The sequence below is a fragment of the Coregonus lavaretus genome (genome assembly GCF_964263955.1).
Source record: "Coregonus lavaretus genome assembly, contig: HAP1_SCAFFOLD_304, whole genome shotgun sequence".
In the NCBI taxonomy this organism is placed as follows: Eukaryota; Metazoa; Chordata; class Actinopteri; order Salmoniformes; family Salmonidae; genus Coregonus; species Coregonus lavaretus.
This window is the reverse complement of record NW_028162718.1, coordinates 185,779-200,632: the sequence shown is the minus strand read 5'-3', so window position 1 is coordinate 200,632 and position 14,854 is coordinate 185,779. Positions and strand designations below refer to the sequence as shown.

The 14,854-nt window shown below is 48.7% G+C and overlaps 1 protein-coding gene across 1 annotated transcript in view; it reads left to right on the top strand.

Annotated features, from left to right (window-relative positions):
• Positions 1-5,545: 5,545 nt before the first annotated feature.
• The window catches only part of LOC311118980 (glutamate receptor ionotropic, NMDA 3A-like), a gene marked incomplete at both ends in the record, with an annotated part of 131,322 nt that continues 122,013 nt past the window's right edge, over positions 5,546-14,854 (top strand). The window contains one exon of the mRNA XM_084193729.1: positions 5,546-5,596. Coding sequence (XP_084049855.1) covers positions 5,546-5,596 — 51 coding nt within the window. The remainder of the gene's footprint in view (positions 5,597-14,854) is intronic.

The window sequence follows — 14,854 nt, the reverse complement described above, 5'->3', positions numbered from 1 at the left end:
GGACCAATCAGCTACAGTCTTATTGTTCATATCTTCTGTTCTAACCCTATAGGACCAATCAGCTACAGTCTTATTGTTGATATCTTCTGTTCTAACCCTATAGGACCAATCAGCTACAGTCTTATTGTTGATATCTTCTGTTCTAACCCTATAGGACCTAACCCTAACCCTGTAGGACCAATCAGCTACAGTCTTATTGTTGATATCTTCTGTTCTAACCCTATAGGACCAATCAGCTACAGTCTTATTGTTCATATCTTCTGTTCTAACCCTATAGGACCAATCAGCTACAGTCTTATTGTTTATCTTCTGTTCTAACCCTACAGGACCAATCAGCTACAGTCTTACTCCTCTGCTGTCTGTTTATTTCCTTTTCTGTTTCTAACAGTCTTATTACAGAGTTCTTCCTTATTATGTGACTTGTTGAGCAAGTTTTTACTCCTGAACTCATTTAGGATTATGTATTATTGTGTAAGCCAGTGACAAAACAATCTGAATTTAATTTATTTTTAATTCAGGCTGCAACAACAAAAAGTAAAGGGTTGTGAATACTTTCTGAAGGCACTGTAGTGCACTTTTTTGTATCAAAGCCCTTTGGACCCTGGTCTAAAGTAGTGCACTACATAGGGAATAGGGTGCCATTCTCTGGTCTAAAGTAGTGCACTATATAGGGAATAGGGTGCCATTCTCTGGTCTAAAGTAGTGCACTATATAGGGAATAGGGTGCCATTTGGGAGGCAGCCCTGGAGTGATGTTAGACAACGCTACAGCGGGCTGAGATTGGTTTATTGGTTTATTTGGATCCCCATTAGCTTTTTCAGAAGCAGCAGCTATTCTTCATGGGGTCACCTGGGGTCACCTGGGGTCCACCTCTTCACTACATATTAGTCGCCAAACCCACTGGCTCCAGGCCATCTATAAATCACTTCTAGGCAAATCCCTGTCTTACCTTAGCTCACTGGTCACCATAGCAACACCCACCCGTAGTCTGCGCTCCAGCAGGTATATCTCACTGGTCATCCCCAAAGCCAACACCTCCTTTGGCCGCCATTCCTTCCAGTTCTCTGCTGCCAATGACTGGAACGAACTGCAAAAATCTCTGAAGCTGGAGACTCTTATCTCCCTCACTAACTTTAAGCATCAGTTGTCAGAGCTGCTTACCGATCACTGCACCTGTACACAGCCCATCTGTAATTAGCCGACCCAACTACCTCATCCCCATATTTGTCACACTCTGGCTCCGGGACTGTGTGTTAGAGCCAGGGTGTATTTCATTTGGTGGTGTTGGGGATGGGTGAGTTTCATTTGTTTGTGTTTTTGGTAATTGGTCTGGTGACTCCCAATCGGAGGTAACGAGTGTCAGCTGTCGGCTCGTTATCTCTGATTGGGAGCCATATTTATACTGTGTGTTTTTCACCTTGTGTTTGTGGGTTTTTGTTCCTGTTGTTCCAGTGTTCCGTGTTTCAGTATTTGTACTTTTGGACTTCACGTATCGTCATTTGTTGTTTTTTCGTGGTTGCTTTATATAAATAAAGTCATGTTCACTCAACGCGCTGCGCTTTGGTCCGCTCATTTCGAAGACGATCGTGACAGAAAAACCCACCATCAAAGGACCAAGCAGCGTGTCCAGGAGCCGAGGGTCTGGACATGGGAAGAGTTATTGGACGGAAAGGGTCCTTGGGCACAACCGGGAGAATATCGCCTCCCTCGTGAAGAGCTGGAGGCAGCCAAAGCCGAGAGGAGGTGGTATGAGGAGGCAGCACGAAGGCGAGGCTGGAAGCCCGTGGACGAGAGGCAACCCCAAGAAATTTTTTGGGGGGGGCACATGGCTTGGGCGACTGAGCAGCAGGAGGCTGCCACAAGACAGATGCAGAAGGCTACCAGGTTAAGGGGGCTGACGGAGGCAGAGAAGGGACGGATTCAGGAGGCTACCAGGTTAAGGGGGCTACTGGGTAAAGCAGGGAAGGAAGGTGTAGAGGCTCGGCGAGAGGTACTGGGGTGTGTAACCAGTCCGGTCCGGCCCGTTCCTAATCCCGAGGTACAGCCAGTAGTGTGTGTTCCCCGTACGGTACGGCCTGTTCCGGCCCCTCGCACTAAGTGTACGGTGCGCGTCGCCAGCCCGGTTCGGCCTGTTCCTGCCACCCGCACCAAGTGTACGGTGCGCGTCGCCAGCCCAGCCCGGCCTGTTCCTGAGCCTCGTAGGAAGCCTACGGTGCGCGTCGCCAGCCCGGTTCGGCCTGTTCCTGCCACCCGCACCAAGTGTACGGTGCGCGTCGCCAGCCCGGTTCGGCCTGTTCCTGCCACCCGCACCAAGTGTACGGTGCGCGTCGCCAGCCCAGCCCGCCCTGTTCCGGCTCTCCGCACTAGCCCTGAGATGCGTGTCCTCAGCCCGGGACCACCAGTTCCGGCACCACGCACTAGGCCGTATGTGCGTCCCCAGGGTCCAGCATGCCCTGTTGCTTCTCCCCCGCACTAGCCCTGAGATGCGTGTCCTCAGCCCGGTACCTCCAGTTCCGGCACCACGCACCAGGCCTACGGTGCGCCTCAGACGGCCAGAGTCTGCCGTCTGCCCAACGGGGCCTGAACTGCCCGTCTGCCCAAAGCCTGCAAAGCCGCCCGTCTGCCAGGAGCCATCAGAGCCGTCCGCCAGACCGGAGCCGCTAGAGCCTTCCGCCAGACAGGATCAGCCAGAGCCTTCCGCCAGACAGGATCAGCCAGAGCCTTCTGCCAGACAGGATCAGCCAGAGCCTTCTGCCAGACAGGATCAGCCAGAGCCTTCTGCCAGACAGGATCAGCCAGAGCCTTCCGCCAGACAGGATCAGCCAGAGCCTTCCGCCAGCCATGAGCAGCCAGATCCGTCAGCCAGCCATGAGCAGCCAGATCCGTCAGCCAGCCATGAGCAGCCAGATCCGTCAGCCAGCCATGAGCAGCCAGATCCGTCAGCCAGCCATGAGCAGCCAGATCCGTCAGCCAGCCATGAGCAGCCAGATCCATCAGCTAGCCATGAGCAGCCAGATCCGTCAGCTAGCCATGAGCAGCCAGATCCGTCAGCCAGCCATGAGCAGCCAGATCCGTCAGCCAGCCATGAGCAGCCAGATCCGTCAGCCAGCCATGAGCAGCCAGATCCGTCAGCCAGCCATGAGCAGCTAGATCCGTCAGCCAGCCATGAGCAGCCAGATCCGTCAGCCAGCCATGAGCAGCCAGATCCGTCAGCTAGCCATGAGCAGCCAGATCCGTCAGCTAGCCATGAGCAGCCAGATCCGTCAGCTAGCCATGAGCAGCCAGATCCGTCAGCCAGCCATGAGCCGTCCAGCCGGGATCCGCCAGAGCCGTCCAGCCGGGATCCGCCAGAGCCGTCCAGCCGGGATCCGCCAGAGCCGTCCAGCCGGGATCCGCCAGCCAGCCAGGATCCGCCAGAGCCAGCCAGCCAGGATCCGCCATTTAGTCCGGTGCTGCCCCTTAGCTCGGTGTTGCTCCTTATCCTGGTGCTGTCCCTTATCCTGGTGATGCCCCTTAGTCCGGTGCTGCACCTTAGCTCGGTGCTGCTTCTTATCCTGGTGCTGTCCCTTAGTCCGGTGCTGCCCCTTAGTCCGGTGCTGCCTCTTAGTCCGGTGCTGCCCCTTAATCCAGGTGGGTTAGGTTGTAGGGTGGTCAAATGGAGGAGGCTACTAAAGCGGGTAGTGACTATGGTGGGGTGGGGACCACGACCAGTGCCAGAGCCGCCTCCGAGGAGCAACACCCACCCAGCCCTCCCCATTTTTTGGGTTAGGCGCGGTCGGAGTCCGCGCCTTTGGGGGGGGGTACTGTCACACTCTGGCTCCGGGACTGTGTGTTAGAGCCAGGGTGTATTTCATTTGGTGGTGTTGGGGATGGGTGAGTTTCATTTGTTTGTGTTTTTGGTAATTGGTCTGGTGACTCCCAATCGGAGGTAACGAGTGTCAGCTGTCGGCTCGTTATCTCTGATTGGGAGCCATATTTATACTGTGTGTTTTTCACCTTGTGTTTGTGGGTTTTTGTTCCTGTTGTTCCAGTGTTCCAGTATTTGTACTTTTGGACTTCACGTATCGTCATTTGTTGTTTTTTCGTGGTTGCTTTATATAAATAAAGTCATGTTCACTCAACGCGCTGCGCTTTGGTCCGCTCATTTCGAAGACGATCGTGACAATATTGTTATTTATTTTGCTCATTTGCACCCCAGTATCTCTATTTGCACATCATCTCTTGCACATCTATCATTCCAGTCTTAATATGAAATTGTAACTATTTTGCACTATGGCGTATTTATTGCCTTACCTCCATAACTTACTACATTCGCACACACTGTATATAGATTTATTTCTGTTGTATTTTTGACTTTATGTTTTGTTTTACCCCATATGTAACTCTGTGTTGTTGTTTTTATCGCACTGCTTTGCTTTATCTTGGCCAGGTCGCAGTTGTAAATGAGAACTTGTTCTCAACTGGCTTACCTGGTTAAATAAAGGTGAAATTAAAATAAATTTTAAAAAAAGTGACAGGGCATCAGTGTGTGTGTGACAGGATGGAAATGAAGACTTATTTTTTGAGTAGTCCCTTTCCTCTTTTTAAGGATTTTTATTGAAGTGATAGAACAGACATGACTGACCAATACCTTATGACTGACCAATACCTTATGACTGACCAATACCTTATGACTGACCAATACCTTATGACTGACCAATACCTTATGACTGACCAATACCTTATGACTGACCAATACCTTATGACTGACCAATACCTTATGACTGACCAATACCTTATTGAGTAGGCCCTCTGGCTGGTTCAGGTGAGTCTGGAGCACGTTCCACATTGGTAAGTTGCTGCAGTGGACGTCCAGTTGATAGCTCGCAGTCATGGTAGGTCTCCAGTAGCTGATCTTGACCGTAGCTCTTCGATGGTTCTCTCCGCTGAGGTGCTCTTCATCACTGTGACCTCAGGCCATTTGCTGTGTGCGTCAACTATGACTAAGAACATACGATCCTCCAGTGGGCTCGCTGCCAAGTCTCCTCTGGGAAGTCCCATGGGTGTAGTGGCACTACCTGAGGCATGTTCCCCATCTTCTGACATGCAGAACATGACTTGACCTTTTCTTCGATAGCTGCATCCAGACCTGGCCACCAAAAGTAGCTGCGTGCAATCTCCTTCATTCGCACCATGCCACAGCGCCCTGAATGGAGTTCTTCAATCACCTGCCTTCTCAGTGGCGGCGGTATGATGACTCGAAAACCCCATAGCAAGCATCCAAACTGAACTGTGAGCTCGTTTCTCCTCACTAGGTAAGGTTGTAGGCTGTCCGACGTCTCTCCTTCTTTTCCATAAGCGACAGTGTGGGTGAACTTTTTCACTTGGACAGATGTAACTGGGGCGTTCGTCACTTCCTTGAAGTAGGAGATTTTCAGCCTGGGAGTGCTCAGTGTGTGCGACAGGTAAGGGAAGCCTTGAGAGGCCATCTGCATTGCAGTGCTGCTCAGACCTTCTGTACTTGATATCGTACTGGTGAGCAGATAACAATAACGCCCATCGCTGCATGCGGCTGGCTGCCAGCGACGGAATGCCGGTGTGGGGACCAAAGATGGAGGTGAGGGGTTTATGGTCCGTCAGCAGTGTGAATCGTCGGCCAAACAGAAACTGATGACATTTCTTAACTCCAAACACAATGGCGAGTGCTTCACGCTCTATCTGTGCATAATTGCTCTCGGCTTTACTTAAGGTCCGTGATGCGAAAGCAATTGGCCTTTCTTCACCTGATGGCATGTGAGACAACTGCACCAACGCCATAAGGCGTCACATGCCATCTGTAATGGCAAGTTGGGGTTGAAGTGGGTGAGGGCCTCTGACTGAGCTAAGGCTGTTTTCACTTTCTTGAAGGCCTCCTCACATCTGTCTGTCCACATCCACTGTTTGGTTTGTTCAAATGTTCATGCAGTGGCTTTAACATGTTAGCTAGGTTTGGCACAAACTGCGTAGTATGTCAGTAGTCCTAAGAATGATCTCAGCTGACTCACTTTCTGTGGGGATGGAGCTTCTGCAACGGCATTCACCTTCGATGGCGCCTTGTGGAGCCCCGAGCTGTCGATGACGTGGCCCAGGTACTCAACAGAGGGTCGCATTTGTCCTTCCGGACCCTCGGACCGTACTCCTCCAATCTCTGTAGTGTAGCGTTCAGGTTTCTCAGGTGCTCCTGCTCGTCTTTGCCGGTGATGAGTAGATCATCGAGGTAATATTGGACCCCAGTGAGCCTGCTCGGTATCTGGTCCATAGCTCTCTGAAACAAGGCCGGAGCTGAGGTGATTCCAAAACGAAGCCTTCCGGTACCTGTACGGTCATTTGTGAGTCACTATGGTCAACAGTTCCTGTGACTCTTGGTCCACATTCATCTGTAGATAGGCCTGACATAAGTCTATCTTACTGAATTTTTGTCCTCCAGCTAAACCAGAAAAGAGGTCATCAATGAGGGGTAGTGGATATTTTTTCCGTAGTCAAGACTGGGTTAATGGTGACTTTGAAATCACCACAGAGTCTGAGTGATCCATTTTTTTTTTATGACTGGAATGTTGGGTGAAGCCCATTCACTAACGTTCACTGGATCCAATACTCCACTCTCGACTAGTCTGTTTAGCTCAATTTCAACTTTTGGTTTTATGGCGTATGGGACAGGTCTAGCTTTGAAGCATTTTGGCTTGCTGTCTGGTTTCACGGTCCGTTTAACTGTTATGTCCGTCATACTGCCAAGTTCCCCTTTGAACACATCCGCCTGTTTCCTCAATATCCCTTGTAGGTTTGTGTCCTCTTTTGCAACCATGTGAATTTCCTGCCAGTTTAGTTTGATCTTTTCCAGCCATGTGCGTCCTAGCAATGCTGGATGGTTGCCTTTCACGATGTAGAGTGGTATCTTTACCTTCTGTTTGTTGAGCTCCACTGTAACAATCACGCTTCCTCTCACTGGAACAATCTCACCGGTGTATGTTTTCAGCGTCATCTTTGTGGGCTGTGGTGTGAGGTGATTTAGTTTCTCCTTGTAGACAGCCTCAGACAGCAGAGACATGGCTGCTCCAGTGTCCACTTGCATCCGTACTGCATTTCCATCCAGTGGCGGTGTCACCCAGTACCCGTATCCATTGTCTGAAATGGACATAACATGCAAAGATTCTTCCCCTTCAGACAGGGTATCACATTGTTCATCCTCTGTGTGCTCCATTTTATGACCTTTCTTTCTGTACTTCCTGAAGTCGCTTTTCCTTTGTTCAGTACTTTTTGTTTGATTGTGTCTTTTTTTGTTTTTACGTACACGTTCGATGTGACCCTTTTTTTTTTTTACCACAACTTCTGCAGTCTAAGTCTTTGCACCAACACTCCTCTGCTTGGTGACCTGGTTTCCCACAGCGATAGGATGGCTTGGTGACCTGGTTTCCCACAGCGATAGCATGGCTTGGTGACCTGGTTTCCCACAGCGATAGCATGGCTTGGTGACCTGGTTTCCCACAGCGATAGCATGGCTTGGTGACCTGGTTTCCCACAGCGACAGCATGGCTTGGTGACCTGGTTTCCCACAGCGACAGCATGGCTTGGTGACCTGGTTTCCCACAGCGATAGCATGGCTTGGTGACCTGGTTTCCCACAGCGACAGCATGGCTTGGTGACCTGGTTTCCCACAGCGATAGCATGGCTTGGTGACCTGGTTTCCCACAGCGATAGCATGGCTTGGTGACCTGGTTTCCCACAGCGATAGCATGGCTTGGTGACCTGGTTTCCCACAGCGATAGCATGGCTTGGTGACCTGGTTTCCCACAGCGATAGCATGGCTTGGTGACCTGGTTTCCCACAGCGATAGCATGGCTTGGTGACCTGGTTTCCCACAGCGATAGCATGGCTTGGTGACCTGGTTTCCCACAGCGATAGCATGGCTTGGTGACCTGGTTTCCCACAGCGATAGCATGGCTTGGTGACCTGGTTTCCCACAGCGATAGCATGGCTTGGTGACCTGGTTTCCCACAGCGATAGCATGGCTTGGTGACCTGGTTTCCCACAGCGATAGCATGGCTTGGTGACCTGGTTTCCCACAGCGATAGCATGGCTTGGTGACCTGGTTTCCCACAGCGATAGCATGGCTTGGTGACCTGGTTTCCCACAGCGATAGCATGGCTTGGTGACCTGGTTTCCCACAGCGATAGCATGGCTTGGTGACCTGGTTTCCCACAGCGATAGCATGGCTTGGTGACCTGGTTTCCCACAGCGACAGCATGGCTTGGTGACCTGGTTTCCCACAGCGACAGCATGGCTTGGTGACCTGGTTTCCCACAGCGACAGCATGGCTTGGTGACCTGGTTTCCCACAGCGACAGCATGGCTTGGTGACCTGGTTTCCCACAGCGACAGCATGGCTTGGTGACCTGGTTTCCCACAGCGACAGCATGGCTTGGTGACCTGGTTTCCCACAGCGATAGCATGGCTTGGTGACCTGGTTTCCCACAGCGATAGCATGGCTTGGTGACCTGGTTTCCCACAGCGATAGCATGGCTTGGTGACCTGGTTTCCCACAGCGATAGCATGGCTTGGTGACTTGGTTTCCCACAGCGATAGCATGGCTTGGTGACCTGGTTTCCCACAGCGATAGCATGGCTTGGTGACCTGGTTTCCCACAGCGATAGCATGGCTTGGTGACCTGGTTTCCCACAGCGATAGCATGGCTTGGTGACCTGGTTTCCCACAGCGATAGCATGGCTTGGTGACCTGGTTTCCCACAGCGATAGCATGGCTTGGTGACCTGGTTTCCCACAGCGATAGCATGGCTTGGTGACCTGGTTTCCCACAGCGATAGCATGGCTTGGTGACCTGGTTTCCCACAGCGATAGCATGGCTTGGTGACCTGGTTTCCCACAGCGACAGCATGGCTTGGTGACCTGGTTTCCCACAGCGATAGCATGGCTTGGTGACCTGGTTTCCCACAGCGACAGCATGGCTTGGTGACCTGGTTTCCCACAGCGATAGCATGGCTTGGTGACTTGGTTTCCCACAGCGATAGCATGGCTTGGTGACCTGGTTTCCCACAGCGATAGCATGGCTTGGTGACCTGGTTTCCCACAGCGATAGCATGGCTTGGTGACTTGGTTTCCCACAGCGATAGCATGGCTTGGTGACCTGGTTTCCCACAGCGATAGCATGGCTTGGTGACCTGGTTTCCCACAGCGATAGCATGGCTTGGTGACCTGGTTTCCCACAGCGATAGCATGGCTTGGTGACCTGGTTTCCCACAGCGATAGCATGGCTTGGTGACCTGGTTTCCCACAGCGATAGCATGGCTTGGTGACCTGGTTTCCCACAGCGATAGCATGGCTTGGTGACCTGGTTTCCCACAGCGATAGCATGGCTTGGTGACCTGGTTTCCCACAGCGATAGCATGGCTTCCCACTTCCTGTCTTGTTGTTTAACTCCATAGACACCTTATGCACTTTGGTCGATGCACGTAGCTGCTGTGCATCTTTATTTGCCATTTCCATTGACGTACTCCCTTCTATTGCTCTCTGCGATGTTAAGTTACTCTCAGTCAAAAGGTGTTTCTGAATTGCCGTCGCTGCGCATGCCACACACTAAACCTATCACGTATAGTGTCACTCATTGATCGCCCAAATTCACAGTGTTCAGAGAACTGTTTCAATACAGCCACAAACTGTGAGATTGATTCCCCCTCCTCTTGATTTCTCTTATGAAACCGGAATCTCTCTGCTATGATCAGTGGTTTTGGAGAATAATGTCCTTTTAAGGTAGCCACAATTTCATCATCTGATTTATCACCAGGTTTTTCAGGCGTTACTAGGCTGCGCAGTAGATTGAATGTTTTTCCTCCCATAACAGTCAAAGATGTTAGCACAACGACTTCTGCTTTCCACAGATTCATCAAATGTTCCTATATTTCCAATCAATGCAGACATTTTCAGTTTATTTTTCTTTCTTTTAACTCACGATGACTTCACTTTCTCCCGCAGCGAAACTCTTCCTATCCCTCGAGGCTCTCGTTGCCGTGACATCGAAGGCTAGCTAGCGTCACTCGACTGGCTTGCTCCATGTTATGTTTGCGTCCTTTCTACAGCGAGAAAAATAAATAAATAACGAATTTAACTCAGACTTTCTGCCGACGACGATGAGCACAAACGTGAGAACGTTTCTTCCTCGTCGCCAGTGTTGTTGTATACCTTATGTATGACCAATCAGCATTGAATGACTGTGTATTGCCTAGATTCTCCCTCCTGTTGCACTGTATTACTTATACAACTAATATAAGGACAGGACAGGAGACGGGAGTAGAAATTAACGTGGGCATTGTTTTAATGCGTTTCACAGGAAGAACATTCCAAGCATTTCAACATAGGTAAGCAAGGGGGGTTACAGGTGCCCTAAAGGGACAAAACTAGAACATCAATACACAACACCTCCCATCACACACACACACACACACACACACACACACACACACACACACACACACACACACTCCCTACAATGTTTCCCTTCACTGACCACAGATTGGAGGATTACAAATGTGGTGTTTTATTTGAGGAAACTATCTCATAAATGTCTCTGACACACAGTTTGTTTTGTCTTTAGAACCTAAATGACCTAACTCACTTGGCCTTGGAATGTTTGGCTAAATGACCTAACTCACTCGGCCTTGGAATGTTTGGCTGTGTGTAGAGAGACTGTGTTTTGGCATGGGGTTGGCTCATATCAACTGAGGAAAGCACAGCATCTGTCCCCCAACAGAGAGATCTCACGCTTCCACTCAAATGGCACCCTATTCCCAATGTAGTGCACTAGTTTTGACCATAGCCTTATAGGGAGTAGGGAGCCATTGATGACGCCTCACTCTGAACCCCCAAGGATATGTATATTTTGACAGAATAGTACCAATAAACATTGATATGCTAATGAGATCTTGACAAGGGAAACAAATGTCTTTTTTTTTTTTGCGGCGGTATAATTACTACAATGATTTTATTGAATTAATTTAAAAAGAAACATGCATTTTATTTTTTTATTTAAACATGGAGTCCCCTTGAGACCAAGTTCTCTTTTGCAAGGGAGTACTGCATTTCCAGGTGCAAAATGAGTTTTGCTGAAGGGTACAGAAACGTATTAAAGAGAGACTAGCTCTGGCCCAAGGTGTTAGTGGTTAAAGAGAGACTAGCTCTGGCCCAAGGTGTTAGTGGTTAGTGTTTAAAGAGAGACTAGCTCTGGTCCAAGGTGTTAGTGGTTAAAGAGAGACTAGCTCTGGTCCAAGGTGTTAGTGGTTAATGAGAGACTAGCTCTGGTCCAAGGTGTTAGTGGTTAATGAGAGACTAGCTCTGGCCCAAGGTGTTAGTGGTTAAAGAGAGACTAGCTCTGGTCCAAGGTGTTAGTGGTTAATGAGAGACTAGCTCTGGTCCAAGGTGTTAGTGGTTAGTGGTTAAAGAGAGACTAGCTCTGGTCCAAGGTGTTAGTGGTTAATGAGAGACTAGCTCTGGTCCAAGGTGTTAGTGGTTAATGAGAGACTAGCTCTGGTCCAAGGTGTTAGTGGTTAAAGAGAGACTAGCTCTGGCCCAAGGTGTTAGTGTTTAAAGAGAGACTAGCTCTGGTCCAAGGTGTTAGTGGTTAATGAGAGACTAGCTCTGGTCCAAGGTGTTAGTGGTTAATGAGAGACTAGCTCTGGTCCAAGGTGTTAGTGGTTAGTGGTTAATGAGAGACTAGCTCTGGTCCAAGGTGTTAGTGGTTAATGAGAGACTAGCTCTGGTCCAAGGTGTTAGTGGTTAATGAGAGACTAGCTCTGGCCCAAGGTGTTAGTGGTTAAAGAGAGACTAGCTCTGGTCCAAGGTGTTAGTGGTTAATGAGAGACTAGCTCTGGTCCAAGGTGTTAGTGGTTAGTGGTTAAAGAGAGACTAGCTCTGGTCCAAGGTGTTAGTGGTTAATGAGAGACTAGCTCTGGTCCAAGGTGTTAGTGGTTAATGAGAGACTAGCTCTGGTCCAAGGTGTTAGTGGTTAAAGAGAGACTAGCTCTGGCCCAAGGTGTTAGTGTTTAAAGAGAGACTAGCTCTGGTCCAAGGTGTTAGTGGTTAATGAGAGACTAGCTCTGGTCCAAGGTGTTAGTGGTTAATGAGAGACTAGCTCTGGTCCAAGGTGTTAGTGGTTAGTGGTTAATGAGAGACTAGCTCTGGTCCAAGGTGTTAGTGGTTAATGAGAGACTAGCTCTGGTCCAAGGTGTTAGTGGTTAAAGAGAGACTAGCTCTGGCCCAAGGTGTTAGTGGTTAGTGCGTTAGTGGTTCTCTAAACATCCTGGACCAGAGACATGTTAATAGAGACATGGCCTACATTTAAAAAAAAGTTTGATGGTTAGCTACAACAAATCAAATCAAATTGTGTCACATGCATCGAACACAACAGGTGTAGACTTTACCATGAAATGCTTAGTTACCAGTCCTTGCCCAACAATGCAGTTGATGTGAGGAACGTACAGTATCTGTGTAATATGAATGGTCTGACTCACTCATCTGTAATCCATTCTGTGTAATATGAATGGTGTAATGTTACAGTAACACAGCCCTTCACTGTCGTTTGACTGTCTGTAATCCATTCTGTGTAATATTAATGGTGTAATGCATTATTAAACTAAGTAACATTTAGTTAAACTTACGGCATGTACCCTGAGGACAGAGAGCTCCTAATACATGCTAAGTTATCTTTATAGAGAGAATAAGTGTTTTCTTTGGTACTGCATAAGGTTATATTAAACTCAATAATGTATATTGAGAAGAGAGTGGTCCTAATGCTAAGATAACTTAGGCTGGCGCTCAACCTGATCGTCTTTGTCAACAATGTGGCTTTTAAAGGCAATGTGCCTGCATTCAGGAAGACCACATTCACGTTAAACGCTGCATATGTCAAAAATGACTTTTATATGGGGCATTGTCAATTGGATCCCAGCCTAAGTTATTTGAAGAGATGGTTTCATAGGCTAATGCATAAAGTTTTCTGACTTTAAAAGGATGTGTGAAATACATTGCTTTTGGAAAGGATTCAGACCACTTGACTTTTTCCACATTTCTTTACGTTACAGCCTTATTCTAACATTTATTAAATAAAAACAATTCCTCAGCAATCTACACACAATACCCCATAATAACAAAGCGAAAACAGATGTTTTGCAGAAATGTTTGCAAATGTATTAAAAATCTAAAACAGAAATAAATTATTTACATAAGTATTCAGACCCTTTGCTAGGAGATGCGAAATTGAGCTCAGGTGCATCCTGTTTCCATTGATCATCCTTGAGATGTTTCTACAACTTGATTGGAGTTCACCTGTGGTAAATTCAATTGATTGGACATGATTTGGAAAGGCACACACCTGTCTATATAAGGTCCCACAGTTAACAGTGCATGTCAGAGCAAAAACCAAGTCATGAGGTTGAAGGAATTGTCCGCAGAGCTCTGAGACAGGATTGTGTCGAGGCACAGATCTGGGGTAGGGTACCAAAACATTTCTGCATCATTGAAGGTCCCCAAGAACACAGTGGCCTCCATAATTGTTAAGTTGAAGAAGTTTGGAACCACCAAGACTCTTCCTAGAGCTGGCCGCCCGGCCAAACTGAGCAATCGGGGGAGAAGGGCCTTGGTCAGGGTGGTGACCAAGAACCCGATGGTCACTCTGACAGAGCTATAGAGTTCCTCTGTGGAGATGGGAGAACCTTCCAGAAGGACAACCATCTCTGTAGCACTCCATCAATCAGGCCTTCATGGTAGAGTGGCCAGACGGAAGCCACTCCTCAGTAAAAAGGCACATAACAGCCCGCTTGGAGTTTGCCAAAAGGCACCTAAAGACTCTCAGACCATGAGAAACAAGATTCTCTGGTCTGATGAACCCAAAATTGAACTCTTTGGCCTGAATGCCAAGCGTCACGTCTGGAGGAAACCTGGCACCATCCCTACGGTGAAACATGCTGGTTGCAGCGTCATGCTGTTGGGATGTTTTTCAGCGGTAGGGACTGGGAGACTAGTCAGGATTGAAGGAAAGATGAACGGAGCAAAGTACAGAGAGATCCTTGATGAAAACCTGCTCCAGAGCGCTCAGGACCTCAGACTGGGGCGAAGGTTCACCTTTAAACAGGACAACGACCCTAAGCACACAGCCAAGACAACTCAGGAGTGGCTTCAGGACAAGTCTCTGAATGTCCTTGAGTGGCCCAGCCAGAGCCCCAACTTGAACCCGATCGAACATCTCTGGAGAGACCTGAAAATAGCTGTGCAGCGACGCTCCCCATCCAACATGACAGAGCTTGAGAGGATCTGCAGAGAAGAATGGGAGAAACTCCCCAAATACAGGTGGGCCAAGCTTGTAGTGTCATACCCAAGAAGACTCAAGGCTGTAATCGTTGCCAAAGGTGCTTCAACACTGAGTAAAGGGTCTGAAGACTTATGTAAAAGTGATATTTCTGTATAAAGACCTGTTTTTGCTTTGTCATTATGTGGTCGGGCTGTAACGTAACAACATGTAGAAAAAGTCAAGGGGTCTGAAATACTTTCCGAAGGCACTGTAAAGTGGACAACAAGCTAATGTTCTGATGATGCCCAGAACATTGAACCTGTCACAAAACTCGTAGAAATAAAACAAGTGGTTGAATAGTTTGAAAATATTCCCTTCTTCGGTGGGTTATGCAGTGTCATGACGTGTAAATACAGAGGGTACCCTAGTCCCCCCCCCCCCCCCCCCATGGAGCTCTGGTCAAAAGTAGTGCACTACATAGGGAATAGGGTGCCATTTGTGACGCACTCCATCTCTGGCGTGAGATGTCACCAGGGGTTGATGTACAA